General features: G+C 39.2%; 1 protein-coding gene across 1 annotated transcript in view; it reads right to left on the reverse strand.

Annotated features, from left to right (window-relative positions):
- Positions 1-19,655, reverse strand: part of aacs (acetoacetyl-CoA synthetase) — a 171,712-nt gene extending 152,057 nt beyond the window's left edge. The window contains exons 1-4 of the mRNA XM_048556592.2: positions 19,235-19,655; positions 17,936-18,039; positions 7,741-7,861; positions 5,953-6,066 (exon numbers count right to left, since the gene is read on the reverse strand). Coding sequence (XP_048412549.1) covers positions 5,953-6,066; positions 7,741-7,861; positions 17,936-18,039; positions 19,235-19,364 — 469 coding nt within the window. The 5' untranslated portion in view covers positions 19,365-19,655. The remainder of the gene's footprint in view (positions 1-5,952; positions 6,067-7,740; positions 7,862-17,935; positions 18,040-19,234) is intronic.
- Positions 19,656-20,193: the final 538 nt, after the last annotated feature.

The raw sequence follows: 20,193 nt of genomic DNA on the forward strand, positions 1-20,193 counted from the left end.
AGTCTGTTTGGTGCCTTGGCAACCGAAAATATCCATTCTCTCCAAAATGGACAATCCGACTGCATTCTCCATGCTCACTTTACAAGCTCGTCATCCCCATGATCTCTGTCAAGACCAAAAGCTACAATATTATCAAAGCATCAACAGCCGCAGGTTCCCCTTTATGTCACACTCCACTTTTGCTTGTGCATTGTCACAGCTGGGTCAATTCATTCACTTCCCCAAATAACATGAGAATCAGAAGGACAATGGTAACCTCAGGACGTGAAGGGTGCTCATAAATGCAAAGTTCTTCTATTTGGAATTGAGATATATTGATGGAACAATATTTGGGCTCAAAGACACATCATTGAAGAAGTTTTATTGAATTTTTGTAATGTACCTTAATATTGATTGTCTATCACCACTTTTCCCAGCCATTAAAAAGTTGAACAACATCAGCAAAAAAATTTATAAACGTTCCGTTAAAATCAGAGAAAGAGCAAAATGTTCCAACTTAGTTTAATATGTTAGAATTGAAATCTCAAAATTCTATCTGTACGATAGTAACCACTTACTTTAAATTAGTTATTTTAAAATTAATTCAGAAGACTACCTCTTATTGTTACTCATTTCACTCCTTCCCTAAAAGCATATTCTTAATTATAGCAGTCTTTTACAGTCTCACATTGTTTGCACAAGACAGCCAGTTCAACAGAATTGAGTGTGCATGTCCGGTTCAAGTGATCCTGTTTGGTACCTTGCCAGCCTCCTCAGAGGCAGGTTGCTTGTTCATCTGTAGCAAGCCTTGAATGAATATAACAACAGTATTTCATGACAAGTTGTATGGAGGGTGCTCAAACAATATGAGATACGAGCAATTTTTGTTTTAAATTGTGCTGTCAAGCAAGGTTCTAGGTGATTGTTTTGTAGAGATGACCTATGAATTTAAAATTGGCTACTAAGCAGCAATAAAACAGATTACCCTCCTGTAACACTGGTGAGCAAGTCTGTTATTGAGTTAAGCACGCGCATCTTGCATTTCCAGTAATGACAACTGTGTCAGGCCAAAAGATCATCATTGCAGCTGGGGCCACACAAACTGAATGCATTTTAATACATTAGTAGACTAGCTTTGTAGTGGCTTAGTACTATGTCTCAACACAAAGATTAATTTTAATATTTCACAACAGCTCAGCACAGTTCTTAGCAATTTTCTAGGAGATTTGCAAAATGGTTAGTCATAACAACAAGTGGTATAGTGAGATTGTAACGAAGTTAAACATAAGCGGGTCCTGGAGGAAGCAAAAACAAAAAGGAACAAGACACAGCACATCGATACTGAATGAACTTTTGCAAGCGCACTAAACTGGAGTCACCAGGAGCGAAGTTGTTCCCTGGTCTTCATACCCAACATACAAAAATAATGAACCCTGAAGATGGGTTATACCCAAAACATTAATTGCACCTTTCCTGCAGATGCTGCCTGGCTTGCTATGTTCTTCCAGCCTCCTGCTTGTCTACCATGCAAAAACAATGCACCCTCAATTATCATTACAATTTAACTAAACTTTATGCTATAGATAAAGGGAAAGTTGCCACAGTCCTACCAGACCATAGGGGTGCTCTCTAATTAGACAGAGACAATTGGTGGTGGTTTAATCTGAGCAGCGCCACTCCTCAGATAGCCAGAGAGGTTGAGAAGGAAAATCCTTCATGGTAATCTCAGCTGGTGCACGAATGCAACCTGTGCTGTTGACGTCACTGTGCATTGCAACTAACTGTCCAGCCGACTGTGGCCTTAACCACAAGATGCCTGGATGATTAAGCTTTATATGTTACACAATAACTGAGTTTCCAAGAATGTTTGTCAGCAATTCAGAGATACTTGACTGATCTATGTGTCTTGTGGCTTAATCACCTTTAGATTAATTTTAACCCTACACTAATAAAATAAATAAGAGAACTAAAGAAGCAGCTATGTAGAATCAGTACCTATAAGAAGAGAGTTATTATGCCTCAATGTGCTGGAAACAAATCACATTGCAATACATCTACAGCATACACTATTGTTATGGTGCAGAGATTACAGGAGAGAATGGTATCAGATACTTAAGCCATTGTACACAACACTCAATGTGGTGGGACTTTTGCATAGCCCTCACTGAAAGTGTTGAGCACCTAATTATTATAATATCATCAAGCTTGCTTTAATAATTCCATTATGACATCACAGCCATTTCTGCCCTTCAAGAACGGCGCTGGAGGCCTCCGAGTCAACCATGGGCAACATATTAGCTGGTACAATTTCAGAAGGCATTCAATTCAGCAACAAAATAACCATTCTGACAGCTAATGCCTGTACTGATTACTCATGATTGATATCTTTTGTTTTAAAATATTAATTTAGTTTGTGTGCCAGCATATAGTGAATGTAGCAACAAAATATAGTTAATTGTCATAGGCAGATCAGAAAAAAAGCAGCCAATTAGACATATAGATATCCCTTCTTAATGTCATTTATGTATTTGTGCCAGTCTAGTACAAGATCATTCCTGCAAGACCAATAAGGACCACCTTTCAAGCTTAAAAGCAGTTGACAGCCTGAAAAATCAGAGGTTAGTCTGCAACAGAAATGGTCTAGTCAACCAGCATTCCCCAGTCAGCCACCCACAATCCAGCCTATTCTAAGCTAAGGAATGCTTCAGAAGTAAAATAGTGATAATGCTGGGAATGGATGTCAGCTCAGTGGAAGAGGGTTTTCAAAAGTTCGAAGTCTCTGGACATTAAAAGGTAGCTTGTCAGGTTAAGGCAATTAAGACTGAAAATTAGACTGTATTGCTAAAGTAATGGAATATAAAAGCCAAGAGATTACAATGAACCTATACAAAAACTCAGTGAGGTAAAGGACTCCACAGTCTAGGGAAGATAGAGACAAGTTTTTCAGTTAATGCTTGTGATATGGTCATCCTTGGTAAGACCAAAACTTAGTGACTGACTGTAGGTGTGTTTGAACAATTAAAAGCAAACGTGATGAATACTCTCCCAGGAAATCTGTTAGATTGCAGGAATTCAACCTAATGATGAGAAAAGGAATGGAAGGGACACATTTCCAAGTTGGTATTGTGCTGCCTTGAAAGTGGTGATATTTCCAGGCATCCGTAACTTTGCTTTGGAGAGGGTGCAGAGGAGGTTCACCAGGATGTTGCCTGGTATGGAGGGTGCTAGCTATGAAGAGAGGTCGAATAGACTAGGATTATGTTCATTAGAAAGACGGAAATTGAGGGAGGACCTGATTGAGGTTTACAAAATCATGAGGGGTATAGACAGGGTGGATAGCAAAAAGCTTTTTCCCCAGAGTGGGGGACTCAATTACTAGGGGTTATGAGTTCAAAGTGAGAGGAGGAAAGTTTAAGGGAGATATGCATGGAAAGTTCTTTACACAGAGGGTGGTGGGTGCCTGGAATGCGTTGCCAGCGGAGGTGGTAGACGCAGACATGTTAGCGTCTTTTAAGATATATTTGGACAGGTACATGGATGGGCAGGGAGCAAATGGACACAGACCGTTAGAAAATAGATGACAGGTTAGACAGAGGATCTTGATCGGCACAGGCTTGAAGGGCCGAAGGGCCTGTTCCTGTGCTGTAGGTTTCTTTGTTCCTTTGTAACCCTTAACCTTTCAGGTGATGTCACCTGATATGTACAAGAGTGTTGGATATACACTACAATGTTCTGGATGGTGACAAACTTTCTCACTAAATCTAACTGCGTCCAACCGGCAAAAGATGAGTATTTTAATCACACTCCTGACTTGGATCTCCTTGGTGTCTCTGAATACCAACACCTGCCAGTCTCTTACCAATTAAAAGTAACCCTGCGTTTCTCTTTTGTTCAACTGTCACAACTTCACACTCATGCACATTATATATTCCAGCCACCATGAAGTTACCACCTCACTTACATTGCTTAAATTAGATCACAGATCATAGAATGCCAACATGTGAAAACAGGCCCTTCAGCCCAACTAGTCCACACTGACCGTCCGAACATTCTACCCAGGCCCATCCCCCTAACTTACACATCACATATTCTTTTACATTTTCCTCACAGCTTACATTCCCATCCAGCTTTTCATCATCAGAAAACTTGGAAAGATCACAATCAAGTTCCACATCCAAGTCATTCATACAAGTTGTATGTAGCTGAAACCCAAGCACTAATCCTTGTGGCACACCACTCATTACAGCTGTCAGCCTGAAAATGCCACTTACATGATTGGCTCACTAACCAATTCTCAATCCATGTTAATTTCCTCGAGTCTAAGAGCTTCAATTTTGCATTTGAGTTCCTGCCAATCCCTCATTGTGTGCTAGCAGTGTTATCCTTACCTTGAAGTAATAGATACTTTAACAATAACATGAAAAAGGAAGCTTTCTATTGCCCTGTAAATTTTTTGCTGATGTTCTATCATATTTCTTTTATACCTGTCTCAAATCTTATTTTGTTCCTAAATATAACAATCACTAATTCAAGAGAACACATCCTGCATCAAAACCATCTGCAGCAAAAGAAATCCCATTAGTAACATTTTCCACAAAAGCACAATTGTGCAAGCAGAACGAGGCAAATTCCCAAAAGGAGTGTTTAAACTTTCACTCAGGTTGCAGATGGGATATTCATGCAATGATTACATAATCCAATGAAAGAAACATATTTGTATCAGAATACGGAATGTAGCAACAGCCCTAATCTAACCTAGTGCTTGATGTATTCATAGAAATGTTATTAAATAACAGACATCCCTCTGGCTACACACAGACTTGAAAAGCAGTCAAACTCTTACAGAAAAGCACTGCAGTGAAACAGCTGTTCAGAACATTCCCATCAGCAGTTGAACGCCTGATACAAATCACAGTGCCAAATCTTGATGGAGTTAACCTGAGATTTCTACTGGAATTATTTATCGAAGAAAAACTACTCAGTTCCTCAATTTAGTTGATATACTAAAATACTAATTTTATACCAGTTTTATATTAATGGTTCCTGTTTCTGAGATCTTTTCTTTTTAAATTAAGACTATGTTTATGGCTAACTGATTGAGAAGATCGCCAACATTTCCCTCAGACAGCCAATTAAATTTAAAAATCAGATCACTCAATACAAATGCTATCCACTACACATTCATAAAACACTATGGTGCTACATGTCAAAACCGTTCAGCTAAAATCAGACAATGCTGGTTCCTTTACAGTGGTTCTGTCAGTTATAGACAGCTACAACGGTAGCATCAGTGTGGTTAACTAAGCAAATCAATCTGCTATGTGTAGCACCAGAAGTGTCAGTAACTCAAGGCTCCTTCAGCAGGACCTACCAAATGCACAATCTCTATCAGTAAGAAACACAAAGGGAGCAGATACTTTGAAACGCCACTATGTGCAAGATTCCCTTCTGTTAGGGCAAAATCCTGGAACTCCCTTTCTAAGAGAAACAGGGGTGTACACACACCACATAGTACACCGCATTTTAAGGTAGTGACTCACCAACACCCTTTCAAGGACAATTAGGGATGGGCAATAAATACTGGCCTTACCAGCAATGCCTATACTTGTGGAAGATTTTTTTAAGTATCCTAGCAGCAAACATAACAAGAAATGACCTGGTGCCTGGTAGGTGGGGCACAACAGTAAGTGAGGTCAGTACAGTGTTACAGCACCTTCTGCAATACGCAGGAGGACATGGAGACAGGGGCCCCTTTCAAGAAAAATAAACAAACATGTTGCATAATTTGCTGAACAATTTCAACATGTAGCAAGCTTCCGCTGTCCTTTTTCTTTCTTTAAATGTACTAACTTTTACTTTCTAATTTAAATGCATTTAAACGCTTTAAGTACTGAAAGACAAATTGCCACAAACTTTTATCTTGTTTAGACAGAAAAATAAAATTCTTCATTTAGAAATCAAATGGGTACCTACCAACAACTCTGTCACCCATTTTCACTCCCAACTTTCGGAGTGCTGCTGCATACAAAGCCACATCTCTCTTTAGTTCCTTGAATGTCATTTTGACAATCTCCTCTTTACCTTCTGCTGTTAAACAACAGAACACCACTAATTAAAATTTGACAGCAAAAATTCAGTATGAAACTAACACTGTTACCCAACTGTATTTGATATGTATAATATTTAGAAAGAAGCATCTACACACACTTTGTAGCTGTGCTTCTCAGTGTTTAAATACATTAAAATCCACACAAAGTAAACATTTAGTCCATAAAGATAATTGCAAGACTCTGGGATAAACATGCATCTACTCATACTTGTACATGAAGTGTCAACGCATCCAAGACATCAACAGGTCTTGTGAAGTGGATCATCAGTATATTTTATGATATTGAAGATGAGATGTGGACATAATAGAGCTTTATTTAGCTTCCAAAATCACAGATTCATAGAATCCCTGCCACATGGCCCATTGAGTCCACAGAGACCCTCCAAAGAGCATCCACCCAGACCTATCACCATACCCCGAAGCCCTGCATTTCCCATTGCTAATCCATCTAGCCTGCCCACTCCTGGACACTATGTGCAATTTAGCATGGCCAATCCATCCAGCCGGCACATCTCTAGACTGTGGGAGGAGACCAGAGCACCTAGTCGAAACCCACACATACACATGCAGAAGGTACAAGTTCCACATAGACATTGGCCAGCGGCTGGAATCAAACCTGGGTTCCTGGCACAGTGGGGCAGCAGTGCTAAATCACTGAACCACCAGGCCACCTTAAGACACAAGTGTCATAACGAAATTTGAAGCAAATCACCTGAAATACAAAAGTTCAATGACACATCCAGCTGAAAATACAAAACTAGCATAGAAAAAGGGACTACTAACAGTCTAGCAAAACAATCTTACCTGAAATTGCTACATTCCAGCCAGCTATTTGGCTTTTCTCTTATATATGAAGACAGTAATAGATTGATTTGAAATTATATATCCAAGCGATTATTATATAACAAGATACTAGTGCTAATATCAAGAATCACCTTGCCACTTGTATACAAATGCAAAAACTACCTAGTTTTCTTCCCATGTTGCGGATGATCAACCAAACCCCAACATTAATCATGAATGTGAATGTGGATTTTACTTTGGAAATGTTTCCATTGGATCATTAGATTGGAGCTTACTTTTTAAATTAAAAACTTGCTATCTTACCCACAGATGAAAGTATTCACATAAAAGCTGTTGGTTGGATATTAAACAATGGGCAAGTTGTAACGATGAACATATTGTGACATTTGGTGGAAGCCAATCTATGTGACAGGTTCTAGCTGATTCTCATTTACCACAGGTAGTTTTTATTTTGCAGGGGCGGGGATAGGTGTGCAATAGGTTGGTGGACCATTGTCTGTCAAGCAAATATCACATTTGCACTGTTCAACTCATGATTTTCATCATGGAGTCTTGCCCACTGATCTTTAAGACACTGTACAGATTTGGTGTAGATTTCAGTCTTCAGCAAATTGAATAGAAGAAACAGAATTATGACAGGACAGATTGGAGAAGAAAAAAAGCACAATATATGCACTAACAGTCTTCAAGGGGCTATCGGCTTTTCTTGTCCAACATGAAGCTAAACCGAAAGGTACGTTTGGCTTTGCTCTGATAAGAACTCATCACATTCCTAAACAAGAAATTCGTGGAGCCAAATATCTTGTCTCACCACATTCCTCCTGAAATCAACGCAATAATATACTTACATGCCGCGTAAAGAGCCACTTTGTCATCATCTTTATGCTTCAGAAGATTTTCTGCATAGTTTAATCTGCTTCCTTTGAACCACTCAGGAACATCTGCAATTCCTTTTGTCCTGTCAACCACCTGGAGGCAACATCATCAATAAGTTTTTTTTTCATTTCCTTACAGTGACTTAGATAGTTGATCTATTATATACTTCATTTTCAGTTACAGCCATGGCTGACATTGTGGTTTTAACAATATTTTTAACAGGGGAAAGAGAAAGACACTGAGGGGTAAAAAGTCATCAAAAGCAGACTGTTTGAGAACCAAAAATATATTTTACATTAAAATTTATGCAGCATTTAGGGCATGTTAACAGTTTACAACCTACACACAACAGCCCTCAGCTTTAAAATAATATCATGTTATTTGATGTTCAATCATATATGAATTTACAATACTCACACAAAGATCATCTACGCACTTCTAATAATACTATCTCACAACAATGTGCACATTAAAAGCTACAATATTAGGTTATCTTTACAGTAGCAGTTGTCTCCAAAGGAATTTAAAGTATGAATTGAATTTAAGATAATTTGAGAACTTTTGCTCTCAGTACACAAGATAGCCTGAATCATCAATTTGTGGAAATCTCAGTTTAAAAAAAGACAATTGTAAAAGATAGCTGCGACAAAATTTATGGAGGTTCAGAATATACTAGGATCTCTCCAATGGTTCCATCAGTTTCAAAACTAAATACCTAGATTCTGGTCTGCAGTGGGGAAAAAAAAAGGACAAAATTTTATTTCAGTTGCAAAAATAATAAAATCCAGTGGTTAACTGAACACTGTACTCCTTGGTCATTCATGCCTAGTGCTTCAAACACTGATCTTGTACTACGTCAGCATTTCAATTTTATTCAACATTCTTTCCCCTCACATCCCACCCCTGACTTGTTGATGATATGAAAAACTGTGCATTTTGCATCCTCCCCACTAGGCTCCAGGTGCCGATGTTTTCTGCTCAGCCACTCAAGTACTTCCTGTTCCTAGAACTATAATCACAACTCCAGATACCATTTACCCATCGTATCCGGCTAACTTGGTTTAATAGAATGCATTTCAACTTGAAGGTTCTTTTTCCATTAATACACACTAGCCCCTTTTTACCACCATATGATTCTCCTGACCCAAAGCCAGGTATTCTATAGTCTTTCTAGCCAAATGTTGAGAGTTTGTGCTGGTAAAGCATCTTTTGTATTCAAGTTTACTGTTGTTGATTGCTGCATCAAGAGTTAGCAAATTTAAATTAAATATCACAGTGTAATTCAAGATCTGATCAGTGGAGTGGTTTTGTGAACTAAAGTTCTGCTGTTCTTCCTACAACTGTTGCCATTTTTGTAGGAAAAAGTATCTGCTGATCTTTGACAGTTCACTACTAGTATAGCAGGACATTGAGGAGTGAAAGTGAAAACCTCCCAAAATGTGCTAAATAGATTTCACAAGGCACATGTTTCAATCAGAGCTATAGTGGTAGCTTAGCTGCCTCTGGGCAAGGAAACCACATTCAAGTTCCACCACAGAGTTACAAACTGAGGATTATTCTCGTACACTTTAAGGCAGGCAGCAAGAGCTCACAGAGAGAGGATGAGTTTCCTGGTCAGCCAGAACTGGTTGCAGTGCAACAGCATTCCCACATTAAAGATTCCAAAAGCACATTCTTGCAATGAACAAGAATCATCCTTATCCAAGGGACTGCCAAAGATACACTTGTCAACAATGTGGTGTTTTGTCTCTTTCCAAAATTCTCACCACAGGAGCCTACCAGAATCAAAACCACATTCTGGAAATCTAGAAGCATCCACTTTCAGGAGTTTCCAATAGGTTGCTTCTTTCCATGAAGCCCCTGGTTATCTATTTATTCTGAACAGCACCCATTTTACAAATATTACTCACATTTAATGAATATTCAAATATTCAAGTTTAAAAAGACTGGTTAATCATTCATAAATTAAACCAACTGCCAGCATGAAGGCTGAATTAGTCCTCATACTGACTTGTAACAAACAGAAATTGCAACATTACACTGTAATAATCTTGGCAAAAGGATGTGAAAAGTAGTTTTTTTTAAAAAACAAAAGCAGCTTACGTTTCAAGGCTGGATTTGAAAAGGGATAACCAATAAATCCAAATTCTGTACAATAATACCTTTTTTTCCCTCTTCATAAAACTATTAACTCCATAATAGCATTTGAAACTACTACTAGCTTTCTTATAATTTTGAAATGGAAAGTCACTGCCATTCTTTGTTTTGATATCAATAAAGTGCATAAAGTGCGGAGATATGAATATTCACTTGCACTGAAATTCTTCACTGCACAATTGAGGGTATACTGGACACTTGCACTTCACTCAACGTCAATACAAAAGAAATGCAACAGAAATGTGATATAAAAACAAAGGTGACAGAAATACTCAATCAGCAGCCAAAAATCGAAAAGGGGCGCACAATTCACTGAGTCCTACACCCATCTGAAAATTGAAAAGGACACCCAAAAGGCTGGGGGGAGAAAGTAGTGAGCGTTACAGTTTCTACTTTTCTTTGAAGTTGAAACTGATCAGATAGTAGTCTGAAATGCAAGTGACAGTATCATAATTGGAAGAGAAAGCAAAGAATGGAAATAAAATTGGGCAGCATTAAGTATTTTGATTTTCAATATTGTTTCAAGTTATGGGGCTAATATGATATCAAGACATCCCAAAGCATTCTACAGTCAATGAAATACTTTTGAGGTGCAATCGCTGTTGTAACACAAAGTGTGAAGCCGATTTACACAAGTCAGGACTTCACAACAGCAAAAGACGTAACTAGTATTGGTGTTAAACAATAACTATTGGTCGCGGCAGCCCTGTTTTTCTTTAAGTATGGTCTAGAAATGTTTTACATCCAGCAAAGAGGGCAATGAAGTCTTGGTTAAGAATTTCAAAAGAACAAGATGGCACCTCCAACAGTACAGCACTTTCTCAGAACTGCTCTGAAATGTTCACTTGGCTAGAGCTCAATTCATGTCCTCGGTCCAAGACCGAAATCCAAAACCTTTGGAGCCAGAGATAAAAGTACTACATAATATCTAATTAATCAGCATAGCTGTTCAAAAGAAGTGCTTTAATGTCTGAAAGCTGAAAGCAGATTTTTTAAATGGTTCGGTCTGCTCAGAAAACCATCAACTAAAAATTGTGATTTTAAAGCACTAACAGCCATGAGTCCAACATTTAAATTTCAGTTAGTGTTAAGGTGATATCAATAAATTACCAACTCACACCTTAAACGCCATCTTCAAACTATACAATCCTTACAAATCTAAAATAGGGGTTTCAAAGATCATCTTAACTTTGCTTTAATCTTTCCTATTTGAACCACTATTAAAAACCAGCCTATCACATTAGTCACCACAATTCAACAGTCTAATTCAGTGCTCACAAACTGTTCCATTAACAGTTCTTTGCTGTTTGATGGCAGGAATGCAGTGACTGATGGTAAATATTGCTGCAATTCATAAGCTCTGAAAACACATCCCTAAGGAATTCACCACTGACATATTGCACACAGCCATGCTTGTTCCAATCCTCCAGTTTGCACTGGAGTGGTCATTTTTATGTAGCACTTCCAAACTAACACGTAGTTGCAGGGCACAGTTTTAAGCATGACAGTGTGCCCATAAAAGACATTTGTGTGTCTATATGCAACTCCACACCCACACCAATGTGATAGACAATGAACTGCCCCCTGGGTAATTATTGATTGGTAATAAATGCTGGTTTATCTAGCAACACCTACCTCCAAGAATGAATAAAGAAAGAACAGTGGCCAGGTTACAGTCAATACCTTCGTTCATCCATAGAACAAAATGATTGAGCATGATAATATTAAGTAACTTAGTCTGAGAGGAACTAGTAAAACAAAAGCAGACAAAAAAAAACACACAACACAGAAATACTTGCAGCAATACATGATAATTTGAAATCACTAATGTTTGATAGAATAGAGATTTGGCTATGTAAAATAAACCTTAACCAAGCCATCACCTTTGTAAAATGACCTGTCTAACCCAGCTCATGACATGCGACTCAGTACTCAAAATGAAACATTTGTTCACTGTTGGAGGTGCAACAGGAAACCCGCTTATTCTTCAGTTTCTTTTCTAACCAATGAACCAAAAGGAAGAAAGTCCAGAAAACTTCATGGAAGGAACTAAAACATGGAGAGATAGAAATATATGACATGTCTCAACAAAATAAGGATTCAAAAAGAAAAAAAAAATCAGGCTCTTAAACATTTTAGAATGCATCAGTTTATATGTTGATCTGACAATTTCCTTGCAACAAAGGTGACCTGTTTAAAATGGCCAGTTGCTGGCATGTAGCGCCCACCACTGATCTGCTGTCTTGACTTACTGTGGTATACAGAGCAAACTGGATATCAAACCCCCCCATTCCCAGTTAAAAATTTTACAAAAGGGTGCAAAATTCTGTAAATTACCTGTCTTTTAGACCAGAGTTGACAGAAAGTACATACTAGATTTCTGTACTTGACCAGAATTACAAACAAATAGCTTTTAACTACAGATAAATAATCAAGAACCGTCAACATACAATACTGCTAGTGAAAACGCTAAACCCTGTATAATGCTTCACCTGCACACTCATGCAGACAGATACAAGAAAACAGGCTGAGGGAAAAACAGTTCAGTGATCCACATCCATAATGCTCACTGAGATGATCCTTTTGGCTTTTCAGAAGCAGAAGTTCCTCAGTTCTACTTCTCCAGATACTTCCATTTGCTTGCAGGAAGCAGAGAATCACTGATTCACATCTGATTTATTTGATTAAGAGGCACAGCTTACAGCAACTGAAATTAAGAAATTAAGTGTTCTTCTTCAGGCTTGGGTTTTTTTTACAGCAGAGGACAGAACAGCGTCTTCTCTTCTGGAGGTCCAACAGCATTTGCCCGAACATTCTCTCTCGCACACGACAGTTCAGCTGTCAGGCAGAAGCTTTTTTAATTAAAAACCAAACGTTCTCCTTTTGCATACTAATTATACATTGCATAGGTTCAGAGTGCACAACACAAACAAGCTGTATGGCCACATGGATCAGATACTGCGCGTGTGTCTTCTCCTTAGATATCTAACCTCCCTTTAAATGTCACTATGTTGCTCACCTCAACTACTGCATGTAGTAGCAAATTCCACATTTTTGCTATTCTTCTGGCCAAAGAGGTTTCTCATGCATTCACAGTTGAATTTATTGGTGGCCCGCTTACGTTCAACATTATTTACCGAAATACTCCTTAGCAAGCTGGGGTAGGGGCATGAACTTCCCGCGGATATCAAAAAATACAGATGACACTTCTATGAAAAACTCACCTATGTACCACGAAGGGCTGAGCAAACAGACTAGATATGCCAAATAAGAAAAAGGGGGCTGCTGGCAATCTCATGTACATTGGTAGTGAATCAGCAGGTGAGGGTGAGTGTATATAATATCTGTTTAAAGGTATGCCAATATACTGGAATAATTTTAAATGAAATATAATTTGGATTAATCAAAAAACACAGGTAGGTTATTTTATAAAACATTAAATTGCTTTTAGTACTCTGGAATTCGTATCAGTAACATATGACAAGATGATTAAAACACCAGAATTTCTCAAATTTATATTTCAGGGTTGGAAAATGGTTGAGGATACATTGATAGCCACAGCAGACATTGATAACTATGCGTATAGCTTTTAGACAACATTTGCTACATCCAATCATTGGGGATTATGCACTTATCCCATTAATGCTCAACCAAATTGGTTTTATAGTAGTGGATCAATGCCCAAACACTACAGATACAAGAATGTTCGTTCATCAAATATTTATAGGCCCCACGTGCCCTGCATGCAAGGATCAGTTGTTCAGTATACAAATGAAATCTGCATTTAAACCTCAACAACAAATTTCTAAAGTCGCCTCCTCAGCAAAATAGAATTCTATGAGCCAAATCCTCCAATTTTCCAATAATCCTTCCTCACATCTATCTCAACCTCAATTCTCTCCGTTGAGCCTATGCTATTTCCTCTATTGACAAGGATTTTGATTGCATTGTTTTCAGCTACTGGTGCAGGCGCATCAGGGTATAGGTGGTGCTAATCCAAATTTCAGGTAAATGGAGAGAACGAGCAGCAGGAGTAAAGGATGAGGATAGGTAAAGAAGGATGTACAAAGAAGAGGTGAAAAGATGACCAAATTCAAAACTGCAAGTCCAATGGCAGCCTGACAGGGGAAAGCAGTCAAGTGACTGAATTCATGGTTAATAAAGGAATACACAAGCCAGAGAAACTGACGGTGGTTGTAAATTTCACCATCAAGGACAGAACGTAAGAAGAAATGGTGTTTAAATAGAACGAAGCATAGAAATGTGGACTGGGTATTGAGAGTGACTCTATTGCTGATTCCTGTCCAGTGTCAATGTAAAGCTAGAAGTCAGGGATGAAGCATTGTGTACCACGGAGATGTGAGCCAGAGGAGAAAGCAACATTGCAGGAATAGTTAGACAACGTAGTTCAAACAATACAGAGCAGTGGCAGGCTAGTAACAGCAGCTGAACATGTGGGAAGAGAAAAAACAAGATGCAAGATCCATAGTGGACACAGTTTTGAAGGAAATGATGAAGGGGCCAAATCCAGGAGATCGACATGTCTTATCACTGGTAACACTAAACACCTGGTACCAAAAATACAAACAGCAGCAATGGGGAGGCAATGGCCTACTGGTATTATCGCTGGACTGTTATTCCAGAGACCTGGAATATTCTGGGGACCTGGGGCTTGAATCTTGCCATGGCAGATGGTGAGATAACTAGGTGTAGAGCCGGGCAAACACAGCAGGCCAAGCAGCATCAGAGAAACAGGAAGGCCGATGCCTCAGGCGTCAGCCTTCCTACTCCTCCGATGCTGCTTGGCCTGCTGTATTCGTCTAGCTCTACACCTTGTTATCTCAGATTCTCCAGCATCTGCAGTTCCTACTATCACATAACTGACAGTGAATTTGAATTCAATAAATATCTGGAATTAAGCGTCTATCTATGACTGAATCCATTAGCGATTCTTGGGGAAAAACCCATCTGGCTCAGGAATGTCCTTTCGGGAAGGAAACTGCTTTCCTTTCCTGGTCTGGCCTATATGTGATTCCAGACCCGCAACAATGTGGTTGACCCTTAACTGCCCTGTGAGCAATTAGACATGGGCAATAAATGCTACCTAGCCAACAATGCCTTCATCCCATGAATGAATTAAAAATAAACAGAAAGACATCTGAACTATGTCATGCCTGGAAAATTGCAGTGGTAGTATCCCTACACCTGGACCAGGAGGCCAAGTTCAAGGCTCACTTGTTCCAGAAGTAATAACTTCTGTACACAGGTTGATTAAAAAATACCTACATGAAAATGAAACAAAGAACTGCAAAGCCGAAGGAGAGGCACTGGCCATGCAATATAAAGGGCAGAACAAATTGGAAATTAAACGGTAGCAGACCAGAGGTAGACAGATCAGATGATGGCGGAAGCTCAAATATCTGCAAGTGAAGGGGGAAATCCAGAGCACAGATGACAAGACAGCCAAAAGCAATAAAAATTACAAGAGACACTGTGAAGGATTAGTGCAAGTTGGTGATAAACCTGATTGGAAAAACTGGTAAAGTATGTGAACATTCATCAGCAAGGAGAAAAGCTGCAAAAGAAGTTGATGCTGGAATAAAAATACAAAGTACAGTAAAAGAAAAAGAAGTGTTAAAGAAATGAAAACAGTCTGTGCGTAAAGATAATAAGGAATGATACAAAAAAAAAGCATATACAACTTGGGTGAGTGGCAAAGATATGACATTTGGGGTGTATTGTGGGAAAGTGTGAAAATTGTTCACTTTGGCAGGAAGAATAAAACAAAAAGTATAATGTCTCATTGGTGAAATATTTCAAAGGTGCATGAATTGCAAAATGTTAATCTGCAGGTACAGCAAATAATTGGGACAGCTAACAGAATGTTATTGTCTATTGAAAGAGGAATTGTACATAAGAGTAAACACACTGTTTCAAGACATTGGAAAAAACACATCTGCAGTACAATGTATAGTTTCATGGCTAAATGTTTTCCAATTCTAACAATCTTAAGATTTCTGACCCAAACACTCCTGGTTCGAAAACTAGGGAATAAATATACTTTTGTTGTAGTTAATTGTTTCCTCTGAACTGAATCCTGCTCAGAAACAAATTAAAACTTGCTTCTGAACTCAACTCTTACGTCTTCTCAACTAAAAAGTCTATTTTCTGAACCGAACAGAAAAATTAATGCATTTACACGGCATGTCATAAAGCCAAAAGTATAAACATCTTATTCCATTAACACTCCGGGAGTTCTCCTTAGCTCTTTATCATAGCCATATGTTTGTGGCTAAATGGTGAATTTGGGTCACTGATCCAGAATGACACTTTTTTTTTTAAATCTTCAAAATCCATGTCCACATTCACCTCTTTTTGAACCAATACAAATTCCAAAAACAACAATCAATAAACGTACACACCTTTCATCACAATTGGAAGAGAGGGAAATGAAGCTCAGCGTACCACAGACACAACATATGGACAGTCAGTTTTCGCCTAGGGAAAAAGATCAAAGTGGAGGTGTGAAGACTTGTAGATGAACAGTTCCAAGTATCTGGTGCCAGTGGTGGCAGAAAGTGGAAATATGGAAGTAGGAATTAGCATGAATTGGCTCTTGTTAAAGGAATCGAGTTGTGTGATACAAATTGCAAGACAGTATGAGGCCAGCTTAATTTATAAAGCAAAAACCTAGATAATATCAAAAAAAAGGAAACACTGACTGAATATTAATGAAATTCAGATGATCAAATGGATGAGTGGAACATTTGACAGAGGACAATATCACGAACACTCACATCAGAAGAATAGTAAAGATGGATGGGAGTTTTGAAAAAGTAGTTGAGAAGAGAGTGAAATAGTACAGTTGTCTTTTGTGGGGACAGAGACAGATGGGGCGGAAACAGTCTGGTAATGCGAGTAATGGAGACAGAACTGCCAAGAAAAGAAGAAGAGGAAGACCCAAGACTAGATGAAAGGTCTTGTTTTCAAAAGATTAAAAGGATGATAGGTGGGTGATACAGAGAGATGGAGATCAACCAACGTTACGGTAATGCCAAGTAAAATGGTGATGGAGAAGGAGAAGACTCAGTTACTTCCAGAATAGTATCTGCGTCAACATGGCCAATCGATAAAGAGTGCAAGATCAAAGCAATTGAATTGACATCTGTGATTTTCATCTTTGGCTGCACAGTCCAACATCTCAATCAACTGCTTCTATAGACAAACTTCATGAGTGTATAAGCTTGAGTATGCCTTCGGCTGTAATAACTGTTTAACTTCGGCATCCAAAGGCACAAAATCCATGGTGTAACTGTGCCTTGTAACCCTTTGCTTTGGGAGACCTTAGAATCTAACTCCAGTGTAATTGCAAAACTAATTTTAAAAATGTCTGAGTGGTGATGAATCTCTTGAGCAATAATTCAATGCATGTGATTGGATTACTTGAGCATTTTCTTCACGGAAAATTTCACGCTCAGATTTGTGCAACTGTGCAGAAACTTGAGCATAACTTCCAAACTGGCAGTGTCCAAAGCGTTTCAAACTCATTTTTGTCAATTACTCCCTAGTACAAACACTGGACCATAATGCCCAAAACATATTCTACTGATGCTAAGTGTTATTTCATAACCCAGAATATTATTTAGATGTTGTCGGTTGTCACACACAAACAAACAAACAAACAAACAAACTGGTCCAAAAATGCATACAACTGCACAATTAGATTACTGTATCCCACTGTTTTCAGAAGCAGTCAGCTGTTACAAGTCACAATGGTTGCTTTGTACTAGAAACCTTAAACCCGCAGTTATTTGCATTCTTACTCCTGTACCATACAGAAAAAGATGTCTTCTGCTTTTCACTCACTCAGCAGTCAGCCTGTTCCTCTTAATGGCACATTCCTTTTATCCTTTGGCAAAGATCCCTTAATGCACTTAGAAGGATTTTTAACAACAGAAGACATTAAATCAGAAGACGTGATTTAAAAATAACCAAAATGAAAACACCTACCTCACTGTAATGTTGAGAGTAAACCAATCCACTAAATTTCCAAAATTCTGCCCAAAACTCCGGGTAGTTCTCAACTGACCAATGATACAACTCATTATAACTGGCTGAAAAACAAAAGACATTTAAGATTTAAATATAAATCGCTGCAATCTTATCTTAATTGCTTGGTATGAATGATGGAGGAAATAAACACATTTTCAAGTCACCTTTTAATGTCCAAATGTTAGAGACACCATCACCATTCAAACAAATAAAGGTGAATGGGTAGAACACACAACTGGTACCCTCTGACTTATTAAATTTACCCAAATAATTATGCAAGGCTTTTAATTTTCAAATACTAAAGCCATGTGACCTATAGAACTACAATCATTTGACTGTATTCTGAAGGCAGCTTCTGACAAATGGTCAACCTTACAGATGTTGTCATCTGAGTACTATGCCGAAGTGGCATACGTGATCACAGTCTTCCAAACTTTCTGATGACAACAAAATCACTAACTGTTGCTATATGTTCACAAAATAATTTGTGTAAAGATATATTGTGAGCATGCCGACGGCCATTAGCTGCACACGACCAACCAACTTATCACTGATTTTACTTTACGATTCTGACGTGCTGGTTTTAAATTACTCTCGAAGACTGGACAATTAAAGGGCTCAGGAGTTACTTACAGTACGCTCCAGACAAAGCTCATAACAGATTTTTCGAAAGTTTCATTTGCGAGAACTTGGTTTGCCATGCTTGTTTATAAGAAGTTAAAACTCGGACACTCGATATTTTAAAAATAAACAAATCATTAAAAATCTAAAGTAAATGATCTGCCTTCACTTCAGATTAATGACTTGGTTAATCACTTCTAGTGCACAATTCCACTCTGACAAATATTGATGGTGAACCAGTTGGGAATAGGTACCAACAATTTCTCTTTACGGGATTTCATAACTTATAAGACAGGAAAATACCCCATGACATAATGAAGAAAGGAATGGCCTTAGATTTGACAGATGAACTTTACTCAAAAAGACAGTGTCTAAAAACGCCTTAGGTGGAATGGGAGTTACAATCTTCTCAAAAGGGGGTGTCACCGACGGGGATAACAAAGCAACAGGGAGCATCGGGGCAACAGGGACAGAAAGCTGGATGAGGTCGTGCGGGGTCTAGGTAATGGAAGGATAAGGCCAGGGATACTACATTTGAGACCTGAAGAAATCTGGAGAAAAGCTCAGGCTGCAGCAACCGGATTGCCGAAGGGCGATGCCGCAAACACACACACACACAGACACACACAGACCTACCCAACTGGAGACCGAACTTGTCGTTGATCAGGTTCCTGAATCGGTCCATGTGTGTGTTCCTCTTGGAGTCGGGGTACCACATCACTTTAGACTCCACAATGACCTCGCTAACCACCTCTTCCTTCGACATCTTCGCCGGCTATCGCTGTGTCAACGTAGCGCCCTCCGCCCCCTTTTTGGTTACAAAAGTATCCCCTCGGTTACAATGTTACCCCGCAGCTGGCAGCGAGCTGAAATCCAGGCCGCGCACACCCTACCCCACACCCTGCCGCGACAGCGAAGCTCCTCTCCCTCCAGATCCAACAGTAGAAGGAAAGTCACCCGAGGAGGAAGCAACTGCACTCCTTTAACATAAAGCCTCCCCCTCCCTCTCTCCACATGGTACGGCCGCTTGGCCCATCCGCACGACCCGCTCTGATTGGCTACGTTGCCTATCGGCTGAGCCGATCGCCCTGGAGGTGTGACCAATTGACAAGCAACAGACATTCGCCCATCCGTCACTGCAACGGACCAATGGCGGCGCAGGATGGTGAGGGCGTTGGCCAATCACCGCCTCCGCCGCCGTTTTGTCCAATCCGATTTTCAGGAGGCGTTTACTGCTGTCCGGGACTGCAGCCAATCGGCAAAAGCAAAGGTCCGGCGGGTTTTAGCAATACCAACAAGTGTGTACGGGGTGGGGTAAGCCGGGTGGGGGGAGCTTAGGGACTTGAGCCTGCAGTTTCAGAGCATCTCCTTCTGTAGGCGAGGTCTCTGATTCCAAATATAAGTAAATACCTGCTTACATTCGAAGTGTCTTATTTTTTGTGCAAGGGAGTAACAATAGTGCAGCCCATTTTCAAATTTATGAATTCAGTCTCACTGCAAACATAGTTTTGTGTATGACAGTTGTTTGTCATCCTGGCATACTGTAACATTGTGGTTATGTTAATTGTCCCGTAAGCTTACGGTGGCCACTCGTA

This window comes from Stegostoma tigrinum, chromosome 26, assembly GCF_030684315.1.
Source record: "Stegostoma tigrinum isolate sSteTig4 chromosome 26, sSteTig4.hap1, whole genome shotgun sequence".
Classification (NCBI taxonomy): domain Eukaryota; kingdom Metazoa; phylum Chordata; class Chondrichthyes; order Orectolobiformes; family Stegostomatidae; genus Stegostoma; species Stegostoma tigrinum.